The sequence below is a fragment of the Mustelus asterias genome, chromosome 7 (assembly GCF_964213995.1).
Source record: "Mustelus asterias chromosome 7, sMusAst1.hap1.1, whole genome shotgun sequence".
Classification (NCBI taxonomy): Eukaryota; Metazoa; Chordata; class Chondrichthyes; order Carcharhiniformes; family Triakidae; genus Mustelus; species Mustelus asterias.
In genome coordinates, this window is record NC_135807.1 from 41,302,900 (window position 1) to 41,318,705 (window position 15,806).

The window sequence follows — 15,806 nt, forward strand, 5'->3', positions numbered from 1 at the left end:
CGGGGGGTGATTCGCAGGGTTCCTGTGAGCGTTCACGCCCTGCTAGCGTCTCCCGGTCTGCTCTGCACTGGAAATCGGTGGGGAGGCAGGGCTAGTATTTAGATAATTTAAATAGCATTTAAATAATTTAAATATCATTTAAATGCTATTAGCGGGCCCGGGACTGAATTCTCCGGGCCTGTTTGATAGGGTGGGAGAAGCTGAGTGTTTCACTCCAGCGGGGTTTAGAGTAGCTCCCCACTTTTGGGGAGCTAGCGGCCTGACCCCGCTGGAGTGAAAGGGGGGCAATCAGGGCCCCCCAGGAGATCGGGCCGCAGAGGGCTGGTGCCCCCTGGGCATTAGCACCCTGGCAGTGCCAGCCTGGGCCTCCTCAAGGGTCAAGGCAGTGCCCAGGGGTAGGGTCTATTGTGGGGGCAGGACCTCGGGGGGGGGGATCCCAGTGCCATGGGGACAGATGGGGGCAGGAGGGAGGCCAGCAATTGGGGCAGGCTAGGGGGGGGGGGGGGGGGTGGTATCTACCAAGGGGGTGGGGCTGGGGGGTCTACCGGGAGGGTTCTGCCAGGAGGGGAGGGGCTGAAGATCGGGGTTGTCTGGTACAGGGGTGGGCCCGGGAATGGTCAGGACGGCTGCGATCGGGCCATGGGGGGGGGGTTGGGGGGTCAGTACTGCGGGGGTCCCGGGCTGGCCAGCAAATGGGAGGCTGACAAATGGGAGTTCAGGGCCAGTGCGCATGCTGGTTTCAGCCTCCTGGGCGGGACTTAGCCCCATCCCTGAAATGTAATGATATTCATGCTGGTGGCCTCTGCATTGCACAGTGTGGGAGATTCTAGTACAAACTCTCACTGGAAAATAAACAGCGGGAATTACTCCAGTTTTCCTGCGAATTCAACACTTAGAATTTTTGGGGAGAATTCCACCCATGGGTCTTAAAGGAATATTGTGAGTGATGAATGACCAAATGATGACCAGTTGGGATTTTGGAAGTGCCATTACAAGTGAATTGGGAAATAGATTTTTCCAGGAGCAGACATGGGAAGATATGGGGTTGGAGCACGTAAAGGAGCAGAGTGATGCAAGGAAGTGATCAGTGATGGAATTATCTGTAATTGATACGATGGAACTAGCAAGACCACATCAGTTGACAAGGTCAAGGTGAGGGGTGACCATGATTATTGTGGTGAATTTACACGGAAGGAGAGATAAGAAGACAGTAAGCTCAAAAGAGATGAGATTGCATGATGAATTGAGGTAGAGATTGATTTCACCATGGAAGATAACTTGTTCAGCATAGAAGCTGAGGCAGGGAAGCAGTGAAGATATCTCTGTGAGAACATTTTTATCATATTTAGGAGGAGTGCTGGAGCCTCAGCAGTTGTTAAGTCCCCTACATGCATATGCAGTCAATTGCAAGATTTAGGCATAGCATTACATGCTGATCTTTTAGTCCTAATGATAGGCGATGCAGTTTCAGCTCATAATGAATGTGCACACTCCCTGACCACAATATTGGAGGATTGAAGACTGTTTAGTCCCCAAAAGCTGGGCGTGCATGATCCAATTTCTAGGCTTGGAGTGCTCGATTGTACTTTTCCCAGAGCCACCACAGCAGTTCAAGAGGGCAGCTCACCACCACTTTCCCAAAGGCAATTAGGGATAGGAAGTAAGTATTGGCCTAGCCAGTGACACCCAATTCCATGAATGAAGTTTTTAAAATATGCTCCTTGTAGTCAGAAATGCATAGTGCTCCAGGTCAAGATGAATCAGTGCTCTATATTGGCACGGAATCACATCCTGTTATTTGTTTTGGTCTATGTAACTTAAGATTGCTGCTTTCACAGGTTGAACTGATATCCTGAAAAAACCTTTTCCTGTATTGTTGCTTATACATGAACACTATTTGTAGTTTACATGTTTACCGCAAAAACCCTGTTTCATAGTCAATAAGAGAAGCCGGACAAAGAACCAGAGACCCAAGTGAAATTGTTATAATTTCAACTTTATTACCAGATTCGTGGATACAGTCCAGGCAGAATTTCAAAAACATGGACAACTAATATAATCATGTGCTGTAGATTTGCAGTATGAAAGGTACACTTAAAGATCTATGCACTCAACTAGTATGTAACTAAATCACCCAAGAGTAACTGGTATTTGAGGTAGCTGGCTAGGCCACTTCAATATAAGGATTGCTTCCTTGCTTGTAGTTTTGGGATCTTTTTCATGAAGGCTAGTCTGCAGTTTTCCTGATGACCCGTTGAAGCACCAGTCCTTTTATACCCATTTTCTTAGGCCTGCAAGCTGAATGGCAGAGCAGGCTCAAAAGGCCTACTCCTGCTTCGAGTATGTTTCTGCCCATTGGTGGCATCACCATCTGTCCTTTTGGTAAGACATGATCTCATCTTGCTATTATTTTTCTCTTGTTGGTTGTGAGATAGTAGTAGTCTTGCAATGATTTATTTTGTTCGCTGCTTATTCTATTATCGGTCTGACTTTGCGACTCTTTTTGGTTAGAACTGCTTACTCCTGTAATCCTGAGAGACATCTCCAGGCCTGTCTTGAAGTTAGCATGCAATTTTGACCATTTTTCCCAACATGCTCCGAATTAGGGCTTTAACTGTAGGGCGTTTGGCTATAAGCTGCCATCAGTGACCTGATCCTTTTTTTGCTCGTTCACATTAAACTTTGTTTATGGAGCCAAACTCCCTACATTCCATCAGACCCACTCAACACACTGGTGTTTGCAAAGGCTGTCTATCCTGTTGGTAAATTTTGACTAAACCACATATTTGCTAAAGTGTCATGTTCTTGGTTTTTTTTTTGTTTTGTCCCCCAAATCATCAATCTATAACATGACGTGGAAAGACCTGAGCACTGATTCTTCTGATAATACAATTAATCACTTTCTGCATCTGACACAGGCAGGTGGTGCGAGAAGCTGTGTCTTTGATGCACAGTTGCTTTTGAAATCAGCATGGATTTCAGATTTCATATATTTTACTGAATGTAAAAAGTCTTAGGTTTTAGAGCAACTGAAAATCATGTAGTTCAATATTGAACTGAGCTAATATCGACATCCCATTACACCACGGTACCCTCGACAGATACGGATAAGGTATAGTATTCGTAGAATTGGGCCTGTTTTATTTATTTAACTCCAGGCAATCACTACTAAAGAAAACAACTGCCTTGTGAAGCTCTTTCTCAACATTTGCCTATGTTGCGTAATAACTAAACTGACCAGTTGAAATTTTGCAAAGTATTTCAGATCCTAGAAGCACATTGTAGGAGAGAGAACCTGATCATTTCTTAACATTAAGCAAAATCTACTCACACTAGAACACTGATTGGAAATGCCAGCAATGGGTATCACAGGCCCATATACGCCAACCTATTAATCTTGGTCAATATTCTCATTTATGTTGGAATAGTAGACCAGAATACCCAAGAACATAAGAACTAGGAGCAGGAGTAGGCCATCTGGCCCCTCGAGCCTGCTCCGCCATTCAATAAGATCATGGCTGACCTTTTCGTGGACTCAGCTCCACTTACCCACCCGCTCACCATAACCCTTAATTCCTTTACTGTTCAAAAATGTATCTATCCTGGCCTTAAAAACATTCAATAAGGTAGCCTCAACTCCTTCACTGAGCAGGGAATTCCAGATTCACAACCATTTGGGTGAAGAAGTTCCTCCTCAACTCAGTCCTAAATCTGCTCCCCCTTATTTTGCCCCCTAGTTCCACCCTCCAGTGGAAAGAACTTCCTTGCTTCTATCTTATCGAGTCACTTCATAATCTTATATGTTTCTATAAGATCTCCCCTTCTTCTGTATTCCAATGAGTATAGCCCCAGTCTACTCAGTCTCTCCTCATAAGCCAACCCTCAACACCAGAATCAACCTAGTGAATCTCCTCTGCACTTCTTCCAGTGCCAGTATATCCTTTCTCAAGTGAGACCAAAACTATACACAGTACTTCAGGTGTGGCCTCACCAGCACCTTATGCAGCTTTTCTTCAAAGCCGATGCATTTTTGATAAACATTAATATTTTTACATAAAGATCTTGGAGTTTTCTTCAACTGATACATAGGAGAGAAAACAGGACATCACCATTTTCCAAAGCTCAACTTCTGTTGTTATCTCCCTGCCCCCTTTGGAGGTTGAAGTGCTGCAATCACCTGAGTGCACATCTTATGTTGTGATTGCTCTGAGCAACATTGACCAGCCCACCAACCGTTCATTACTTCATTCTCAACACGTCACAAAACTGGTACAGCTGCTTCACCATATACCTGATCATTTGGGTGACTGAACTCAGCCAAATTCATAAATGATAGCGTACTAGAGTCCTCAACACTGGTGCCCACAAGGCTGTGTTCTCAGCCCCCTACTATACTCCTTATACACGACTGTGGGGCCACATTCCCCTCCAACTCTATTTTCAAGTTTGCTGATGACACCACTGTAGTGGGTCGGATCTCCAACAATGTCGAGAATGTACAGGAATGAGATGGAGAATCTGGTGAACTGGCGCGATGACAGTAATCTCTCCCTCAATGTCAACAAAACATTGTCATTGACTTCAGGAAGCGTGGTGGAGAACATGCCCCTATCTACATGAACGGGGATGAAGTAGAAATGGTCGAAAGCTTCAAGTTTTTAAGGTGCCCAGGTCACCAACAACCATCCTGGTCCCCTCTATGCCGACACTATAATTAAGAAAGCCAACCAATGCCTCTACTTTCTCAGAAGACTAAGGAAATTTGGCATGTCAGCTACAGCTTTCACCAACTTTTATTGATGCACTATGCTTTCTATGACAGCTTGGTATGGCTCCTGCTCTGCCCAATACCGCAAGGAACGACAAAAGGTTGCGAATGTCGCCCAATCCATCATGCAAACTAGCCTCCCATCCATTGACTGTCTACACTTCCCACTGCCTCGGCAAAGCAGTCAGCATAATTAAGGACCCCACACACCCCAGACATTCTCTCTTCCATCTCCTTCTGTCGGGAAAAAGGTACAAAGGTCTGAGGTCACATACCAACCGACTAAGAACAGCTTCTTCCCTGCTGCCATCAGACTTTTGAATGGACCTACCTCGCATTAAATTGATCTTTCTTTACACCCTAGCTATGACTGCAACACTACATTCTGCACTCTAGTTCCCTTCTCAATGAACTGTATGCTTTGTCTGTATAATGTGAAAGAAACAATATTTTTCACTGTATACTAATACATGTGACAAATCAAATACTACACAGGTTTTACAATTCAGTTAGATGTGAGGAAACAGCTGTTCCAGAAATACTGTACATCATGTGAAGAATACTGCATATCATGGTTTCAAAGACCAGATCCTATCAAGAAGCTCCAATGACAAACTGCAATAAGCAAAACCAAAAGATTAAGTGGAAGATGGGAGTACTCAAATTATCATCCATCTAGCGTTAAATATGAATGTGGGCTGGAGAAGTTTTGATTTTATGAAAATAAACACCAGGTGCTACCAGGTTCTAATGCATTTTCTTAGCAAAAAATGGTTGCAAATTGGGATATTGTGTAGATTGGGATGCACAGATTTCTGAAAATCTTGGTTAGTTTTGTTCCACACAAATTACAAGAAAACAATGACGGAAATAATTTTAATAAAGTTTTCTTTACAATTGTATCCAAAATTTACTTTTACAGCACAGGCAGCTATTCAGCACATCTTACTGATGCCAACACAATTATCCATTTAGATGAATTTATTTGTTGCCCTTTCATCCATACACTATTTTAGAAATATATATTATTTGAAAAGCTGTCTTGAAGTCGGCCGTTACACTTTTCTTTCAGTTTCATTCATATTTCTTAACATTTTGCTACGATTCGAGACTTGCATCTCAAACCACTGAACACAATTGTTTGAGAGTTGCTGTCTTCCCGATAAACTATTAGCTGCACATTTAGTGATAAGAATGTGGAACTATCACAGTGTAGGATAAATGCCTTTAAGGTGAAGCTCGATAAGCATGGGGGAGAAGGGAATTGAGGGTTACATGGATAAATTGAGATATAGAAGGTTGGAGGAGACGCAAGTGAAGAATTAAGAGTCACCAATATTGGGCTGATTGAATATTTATCACAGAAGTAGACCAATGCAATTCTACGTTTGTCTACAGGTAGGTCATTCTGTATAGAGACAGCTATTGTTGTAGAAAATAGCAGACTATTTAAAGTTTCAAACTGAAAGTGTCTAATAGCTATTTTATGTTCTAGATCTTACTCCCTTCATCCATTTAATGTTATCAATGTAAGTCACTCCGGGCAAGCAACTTACTCCGAGGCCATTCCCCATGTCAACCAGCTGTTAACACGAAGAAAGTAGGTCCATGGTCAGCCGTAATTTCTGCTCATGATGAGAAGTACCTCATCTTCTGACATCCCATCTTCAGAAAGAACTTACCATATGGGGACCAGGTTCCTCTTGTAAATCAGTTATGAGAGAATAGTTTTTGGTGTACCGATTTCCTGCACCATCTATCGTTTGGCTATCTCTTGTACCCAGCACAGACGTGGAGCTTTTCATTTTGCTGGAATCATCATTTAGTCCTGTGACGATGCTTCAAACATGAAGTTTATATTCCCCAAGATGCTTATTCAGGCAATTGAAGTGTTTTGAAAGACTTGACCCAATTATAAGCATAGTCTGTTCAAAGTGATTTACTCAAAATTTAGTAAGTAATTGCATTTGAGAAAATGAACAGACTACTAAAAATGCTCTCTCCAGAAAATAATCAGCAGTATAAGAATCAGCAGTAATTAACAGAACAATTGGGATTTAGATAACCTTTTTAAAATTGTCACTTTGTTCCTTGGGATAAAGAGGAATATGTATATAAATCGATCTATTACAGAACGAAGGGAGCTGGGTGCCTGACAGATCTAAAGGTGAAAGTGTCAGCTACAAAGCAAGTAAACTATAATTTATTTTTCATTAAAGATAAGAATGCAGTAAAATACCTTAACTTAATTTGGTCCCTGACAAGACTGTAAAGGAGTACCCTGAGATTCATAAGTTGTGCATTCATACCAATAGGTTTGTTAACAGTTTCCTAAAAGACACATGAATGAAGGCAACATTAGTGGGCCACATAATTTATTCAGTAGTTTATGTTCCCCATCTTCCAAATTAAAACGTGTCTGTTAAACAGTAAAAACTGCAGCACTTAAATTAACTGAGCTTACAAAAGACCATACATTTGCTGATATCAACCTCAAAAAATCTGCATGACAGCAGTAAAAGAACCAGGGAATTGTAGGCACTTGTTAGGCTTATGAAAACCTGTACCTGTTGATTTTAAGAGGTCTGGTCCAAAATCTTCATTTCCTACCAAATTAAAAAAGAAATTAATACAAAAAAAGATAAAATTAACATACATCTGTAGCTGTATAAATCTACTTAAGTCACTAGTCTTTGGGTCTGCTCAGGATTATCATTATTTTATATCAGATCTTATGTACAGGAGATCTGTGAATACACATGGGCACAACTTTACAGAATGTAGCCAAAAATAAACTTTGTACTCCGTTTGCAGGTATTCAATTGCTAGATGCTTAAAGAAATAAAGCACAGGTAAAATAAACATCGTGACACTACCATTCTATACAAAGTAGAGATCATGTTTACATAGCTCCCAATGCTGAAATTACATTTACACATTATCTGAATTATTTGAAGACAAATTGCACCATGAAAACTATAGAAAGGCATTTTAACATATCCGAAAAGATAAATTAATGAACAATTTACTTGCAAGATCAATTTTATATGCAGTATGACTAAATTATAGAACTTTGATAAAAAATTTAAGAAAACAGAACAAGTATCTATCATACTTCCATTCTGTCTGTGATGTTAATATTTTTTCTTCAAATTTGGTAAACAATGGAAACTAAGCCATGTTCACTGTCACAATCTTAAGCATTAAGACTAGGTCAAATGGCATGTTTGTGGTTTAAAAAAAATACAGGAAAATGTTTTAAATACAACAGGGTTCATTATAAGAGAGCCTGGATGTCTTTTTCATTACGAAAAGGTCTTCATTATCTCTATGCAAAAAGCTTTAATTAATATAGTTCAGTGATCTCGCAAATAGAGATACTTTGAAGGTTTATGCATAAAACTCCTTGGTTGGTGCCTTTTGATAGGCTGCAGTGGATGGTTTTCGTTCACCAAGGTCGTAGCTGCCTTCATCCTTCTTCCTCATGCGGTACACCAGCAGCAAGATGAGGAAAATGGCGAACAAAAAGCCAATGACTCCTCCAGCAATAACAGCTGCGAGACACATATTAGAATAGTGAGATAAGCATCAGCAGCAATATGGAGATACAATTACCATATTATCATTCATTTATGTACATTTGTAGAGTACATGTGTATAGTTAGGCATCTATAAAATGACTGCTGTGGACTGCATACAATTGAAAACAACCACCTTACAGCGGGTTAGACTTTACTTTTGGCATGATTTATTACTTGACTTGCAAGTAACTTTCGTTACGCAAAAACCGCTTCAAAGTTTTGGACAAGACTTTGTACTGGGAGTTACCTAGTTTATGACACAGATTAATTCTTGGAATGATATTCCTCTGGCTCCTCCTCACAGCCATACACTAAGTGATGAGGACCTTCAATATAACTGCACCCTCGTAATTACTGAAATCTGTGCTCCTTCACTGCTGGATGCTAGGAATGCCCAGGGTACCAACACTTGTTACAGCTGTGCAAGGGAAACTGCTGTAGCTGCCCAGATGTTCCCCATCCATTAAGTTGTGCAAAAGAAAAAAATATTCAGGGTCCAGGGCAGGCAGAGCTCCCATCACATTTAAGCCTCTTTTGGTTCAAGACTGTCAAAGATGCATAGGCTATTTTCATAGAAGCACAGAAACCCTACAGTGCAGAAAGAGGCCATTTGGCCCATCGAGTCTGCACCGACCACAATCCCACCCAGTCCCTACCCCCATATCCCTACATATTTACCCGCTAATCCCTCTAACCTACGCATCTCAAGACACTAATGGGCAATTTTAGCATGGTCAATCAACCTAACCCGCATATCTTTGGACTGTGGGAGGAAACCGGAGCACCCGGAGGAAACCCACGCAGACACTAGGAGAATGTGCAAACTCCACACAGACAGTGACCCAAGCCGGGAATTGAACCCAGGTCCCTGGAGCTGTGAAGCAGCAGTGCTAACCACTGTGCTACCCTGCTGCCCATTTTAAATTAGAATCTTGACACGTGTTCAAATTAATTATCCCATTGGAAACCAGAATCTACTCCAGAACCTAAAGCAGAAGAGGGTCCTCGAATGGCACCCTATCCACTATCTACACCACTAATGTACAGTGGCAGCAGTGAGTGCCATCTTCAAGATGCACTGCAACAACTCACCAAGACTCCTTCGACAGCACCTACCCAAAACCAAGACTCCTACCACCTCAAGGACAAGGGCAGCAGGTAGATGGGCACACCACCACCTGCAAGTTCCACTTCAAACCCCACACTATCTGATTTGGAACTAAATTGCTGTTTCTTTACTATTGTGGTGTGAAAATCGTGGAACTCCCTCCTAAACAACACTTCATGCATTGGTTCAGGATGACAGCTTACCAGTACCTTCTCGAGGGCAATAAATGCTGATCTACTCAGCAACACCCACGTCCCTTTCTAAAATTCTTTCATATATATGTTTTCCTTTCTGGGAGATACCTGAACTCTGGACAGAGTTTAAAAAATATTTTAAGACAGAGTAGAAGCTTTTTCTCTGAGAGTCATTGGTGTGTGGAATTCTCCTCCCCAAAGAGCAGGGTCACTGAACATTTTTAAAACAGAGTTAGATTGGTTCCCTTGTTAATCAAGATTTTATGGGGTAGACAAAAATTAGACTCAGGGCCACAATCTGATCAGTCATGATCTTATCAAATGGCAGAGCAAGCTTGAGGGGCCAAATGGCCTACTCCCACTCCTAAATCATGTTTTTATGATTGCATGTGTAAAAGTACACGTCACTGCCCCATCAAACTAATTAGTTTACAACCTATAAGATGATCTCTAAAATAGTTTTGCTTTAAATGCAAAATTGATAACCAACAAGCACCTTCAGTATAGTTCAGTCATTATATTCATGGCATTCTATGATTCGGTTATGGAAACAGGAGAAAATAAACAGTTGCCACTTACCTGCAAGCACTTCTGTTCTCTGGAAAAGACTTTCCGAATGTTTTTCTGCAGATACGTCATTATCAGTGTTGATTGTTGGCTTTTCAATAACAAAGTCGTCTATAGCTTTTGGTCCCTCTTTCACTGGGGTGTCTACAGTTGCCTGCAAAGGGAAAAGCAATGCAAGAAACCATATAAATTCCAAAAGAGAGAGCAAAAATGAATTTCAGATGTACTACAAAATTTGTTTGCTCAAAACACCTTCGCCATAGTTAATCTAGCAAAGTATTGCAGTGTACTGTAAAATGGTATGGAAAAGGAGATAGATGGGGCGGGGGAGAAGCGAGAAATTTCATAATAATTAATTACTTATTCCCACAGTACATGACCACAGAAAGTGACAAAAACAAAATGGACCGCTCTCACAAATTACTGTGAAGCATCGTTTTAAAAAGGTACATTGCAGATTAGAAAAAAAATATTTCAATCAAGTTTTATTTGCTTGCCTCTGTTTGGACAGGCTTCCTGACCAATTTCTTCTGCGTCGTTGGCTCCACCCCCATGGTTACTGATCTTGATGCACCACCAGTTGGTTTGATGTCTGGGTTCTTTTGTGCAGGATTAGAGGTGACCATTTGTATCTCAGTTTCAAAATTCCCTGTGGGAGAGAAAAGTCATCTCAACGTAGTCAAAAAAAAATTCATAATCTCATAAGTTAAATCTGAAAATGGCATACCGATGACAAATTGGCTAGTATAATAATTATATTTTGTAGTATTTTTTAGTTAACTGAAAATCAGAAATATTCAATGATCACAGTGCAATGTTAATCTGGATGTTATTAATGAGGCTACAAAAGCATTAATCGTAACTATTTTATTTGTTCGAACAAAGGAAGTGATTGCTCGCTTCTTCCTACCAGTATATTAGCTCATGTGAATCTGTGTGTATGTAGTGGTGGTTGTGTAGGTGTGTATGTTTAATTTGTCTTTTAAGCAACTCAATTGACTTGCAGCAAATTGCTAATGTTCTTCATTATTGGTTTTTAATGGGATGATGGTGATCTTTCCTGAAGGGGACTGGTGTTAATACTGGCAGAAGGTATGAAGAATGATTTAAAGTGACCTGGAAACAGACAAGAAATAATGTTTAGGGCAGTGAGAAAGCTGAAACAAATGCATAGAACAGCAAGGGAACATGGATAACCTGAGGATGTCCTAACAGCAATGAGATGATCCACATGGTGCAACAATCTCATGTGTCTATAATCCTGAATTTCATGATTCCATGTCAGAATGTTTTTGTTTTGATGAACACCCACTGAGGTAACAGAACAAAGAAGGCAGTGTCTCCTATGTGGGCCGGGGGGGGGGGGGGGGAAAGAGAGGTGGTGGATAAACCATTGTGAAATAAATTGGAATTTATTTTAAAAAGGAATGCTCCTACTTGCACAGGTGATAAATTTGGCAGACCTGCCAGCCAGTCCACGATCAGAAATGATTGTTAATTAAAACTGAACATCTGATTCATATAGACCCAGGACAAGTGCCTTTCCTTCACAGCTGCCCATCCCGATTTATGGCTGCTGGCGGATATATCCTACACTACATTGTATGACTAATAGATGTAGAACAGTACAGCACAGAACAGGCCCTTCGGCCCACGATGTTGTGCCGAGCTTTATCTGAAACCAAGATCAAGCTATCCCACTCCCTATCATCCTGGTGTGCTCCATGGGCCTATCCAATAACCGCTTAAATGTTCCTAAAGTGTCTGACTCCACTATCACTGCAGGCAGTCCATCCCACACCCCAACCACTCTCTCCGTAAAGAACCTACCTCTGATATTCTTCCTATATCTCTCACCATGAACCCTATAGTTATGCCCCCTTGTAATAGCTCCACCCACCCGAGGAAATAGTCTTTGAACGTTCACTCTATCTATCCCCTTCATCATTTTATAAACCTCTATTAAGTCTCCCCTCAGCCTCCTCCGCTCCAGAGAGAACAGCCCCAGCTCCCTCAACCTTTCCTCATAAGACCCACCCTCCAAACCAGGCAGCATCCTGGTAAATCTCCTCTGCACTCTTTCCAGCGCTTCCACATCCTTCTTACAGTGAGGTGACCAGAACTGCACACAATATTCCAAATGTGGTCTCACCAAGGTCCTGTACAGTTGCAGCATAACCCCACAGCTCTTAAACTCCAACCCCCTGTTAATAAAAGCTAACACACTATAGGCCTTCTTCACAGCTCTATCCACTTGAGTGGCAACCTTTAGAGATCTGTAGATATGTACCCCAAGATCTCTCTGTTCCTCCACAGTCTTCAGAACCCTACCTTTGACCCTGTAATCCACATTTAAATTAGTCCTACCAAAATGAATCACCTCACATTTATCAGGGTTAAACTCCATTTGCCATTTTTCAGCCCAGCTTTGCATCCTATCTATGTCTCTTTGCAGCCTACAACAGCCCTCCACCTCATCCACTACTCCACCAATCTTGGAGTCATCAGCAAATTTACTGATCCACCCTTCAGCCCCCTCCTCCAAGTCATTTATAAAAATTACAAAGAGCAGAGGACCAAGCACTGATCCCTGTGGCACTCCGCTAGCAACCTGCCTCCAATCCGAAAATTTTCCATCGACCACCACCCTCTGTCCTCGATCAGACAGCCAATCGGCCAACTTTCCCTCTATCCCACACCTCCTCACTTTCATCATAAGCCGATCATGGGGGACCTTATCAAACACCTTACTAAAATCCATGTATATGACATCAACTGCCCTACCTTCATCAACACACTTAGTTACCTCCTCAAAAAATTCAATCAAATTTGTGAGGCACGACTTGCCCTTCACGAATCTGTGCTGACTATCCCGGATTAATCCGCATCTTTCCAAATGGTCGTAAATCCCATCCCCAAGGACCTTTTCCATCAATTTACCAACCACCGAAGTAAGACTAACCGGTCTATAGTTACCAGGGTCATTTCTATTCCCTTTCTTAAACATTGGAACAACATTCGCCACTCTCCAGTCCTCTGGCACCATCCCCGTGGACAGTGAGGACCCAAAGATCAAAGCCAAAGGCTCTGCAATCTCATCCCTTGCCTCCCAAAGAATCCTAGGATATATTTCATCAGGCCCAGGGGACTTATCGACCTTCAGTTTATTCAAAACTGCCAGGACATCCTCCCTCTGAACATCTATTTCCTCCAGCCTATTAGCCTGTAACACCTTCTCTTCCTCAAAAACATGGCCCCTCTCCTTGGTGAACACTGAAGAAAAGTATTCATTCATCACCTTGCCTATCTCTACTGACTCCATACACAAGTTCCCACTACTGTCCTTGACCGGCCCTAACCTTACCCTGGTCATTCTTTTATTCCTCACATAAGAGTAAAAAGCCTTGGGGTTTTCCTTGATCTGACCTGCCAAGAACTTCTCATGTCCCCTCCTAGCTCTCCCAAGCCCCTTTTTCAGCTCGTTCCTTGCTAACTTGTAACCCTCAATCGAGCCATCTGAACCTTGTTTCCTCATCCCTACATAAGCTTCCCTCTTCCTTTTCACAAGACATTCCACCTCTTTCGTGAACCATGGTTCCCTCACTCGGCCATTTCCTCCCTGCCTGACAGGGACATACCTATCAAGGACACCCAGTATTTGTTGCTTGAAAAAGTTCCACTTTTCATTAGTGCCTTTCCCTGACAGTTTCTGTTCCCAACTTATGCCCCCTAATTCTTGCCTAATCGCATCATAATTACCTCTCCCCCAATTGTAAACCTTTCCCTGCCGTACAGCCCTATCCCTCTCCATTGCAATAACAAAAGACACCGAATTGTGGTCACTATCTCCAAAGTGCTCTCCCACAACCAAATCTAACACTTGGCCCAGTTCATTTCCCAGTACCAAATCCAATGTGGCCTCACCTCTTGTTGGCCTATCCACATATTGTGTCAGGAAACCCTCCTGCACACACTGCACAAAAACTGCCCCATCCGAACTATTTGACCTACAAAGGTTCCAATCAATATTTGGAAAGTTAAAGTCCCCCATGACAACTACCCTGTGACCCCCACACATATCCATAATCTGCTTAGCAATTTCTTCCTCCACATCTCTATTACTATTTGGGGGTCTATAGTAAACTCCTAACAATGTGACCGCTCCTTTCCTATTTCTAACCTCAGCCCATATTACCTCAGTGTGCAGATCCCCCTCGAAGTGCCTTTCCGCAGCCATTAAACTATCCTTGATTAACAATGCTACTCCTCCACCTCTTTTACCAGCTTCCCTACACTTAGTGAAACATCTATACCGCGGAACGTCCAACAACCATTCCTGTCCTTGTTCTAACCACGTCTCCGTAATGGCCACAACATCGTAGTCCCAAGTACCAATCCATGCCCCAAGTTCATCTACCTTGTTCCGGATGCTCCTTGCATTGAAGTAGACACACTTCAACCCACCTTCCTGTCTACCGGTACCCACCCTTGACCCTGATACCTTCCCCAATACCTCACCACCCTCATTGACTTCCGGACTACAACTCCTTTTCCCACTCCCCTGACAAATTAGTTTAAACCCCCCTGAAGAGCCGTATCAAATTTCCCTCCCAGGATATTGGTGCCCCTCTGGTTCAGGTACACCCCGTCCTGTTTGTACAGGTCCCACCTTCCCCAGAATGTGTTCCAATTATCCACGTATCTGAAACCCTCCCTCCTACACCATCCCTGCAACCACATGTTTAACTGCACTTGCTCCCTGTTTCTCAACTCGCTATCACGTGGCACCGGCAACGTACCAGAGATGACCACATGTTTTGTCTTGGCTCTCAGCTTCCAGCCCAGCTCCCGAAATTCCTGTTTTAAATCCCCGTCCCTTCTCTTACCTATGTCGTTGGTACCAATGTGTACCACGACTTGTGACTGTTTCCCTTCCCCCTTAAGAATCCGGAAAACACGGTCCGAGACGTCACGGACCTTGGCATCCGGTAGGCAACATACCATCCGTGAGTCTCTTTTGCTGCCACAGAACCTTCTATCCATCCCTCTAACTAACGAGTTCCCAATAACTATTGCCCTCCCGCTCTGCCCCTTACCCTTGCGAGCCACAGAGACGGACAGTGCTGGAGATCCTCTCACTGCGGCTCACCACTGGTATGTCGTCCCCCTCAACCGTATCCAAAGCGGAATACTTGTTGCTAAGGGGAACGACCACAGGGGATCCCTGCACTGACTGCTTCCTCCCAGCCCCTCTCACTGTCACCCATCTGTTTTCATTCCTCGGAGTAACTGTATCCCTAAAGCTTCTGTCTATGGCCACCTCTGCGTCCCTAATGATCCTAAGTTCATCCAACTCCAGCTCCAGTTCCCTAACACGGTTTTGGAGGAGCTGCAGATGGGTGCACTTCCCACAGATGTAATCAGCAGGGACACAGACGGAGTCCCTCACCTCAAACAAAGTGCAAGAGGAACATTGCACTGCCTGCACACCCATCCCCTCTAGATACCTTGCCAGTACCAGGTAGAAACAGCAAAAATGAATTAAACTCACCCCTGCTTGCCCTTTCTGCCTAAGCCCTGTGAGCCAA

The 15,806-nt window shown here is 42.9% G+C and overlaps 1 protein-coding gene across 1 annotated transcript in view; it reads right to left on the minus strand.

Moving 5' to 3' along the window:
* Window positions 1-7,126: 7,126 nt before the first annotated feature.
* Window positions 7,127-15,806, minus strand: part of sdc2 (syndecan 2) — a 106,448-nt gene continuing 97,768 nt past the window's right edge. The window contains exons 4-6 of the mRNA XM_078215965.1: window positions 10,716-10,867; window positions 10,231-10,372; window positions 7,127-8,322 (exon numbers count right to left, since the gene is read on the minus strand). Of these exons, the coding sequence (XP_078072091.1) occupies window positions 8,159-8,322; window positions 10,231-10,372; window positions 10,716-10,867 (458 nt within the window). The 3' untranslated portion in view covers window positions 7,127-8,158. The remainder of the gene's footprint in view (window positions 8,323-10,230; window positions 10,373-10,715; window positions 10,868-15,806) is intronic.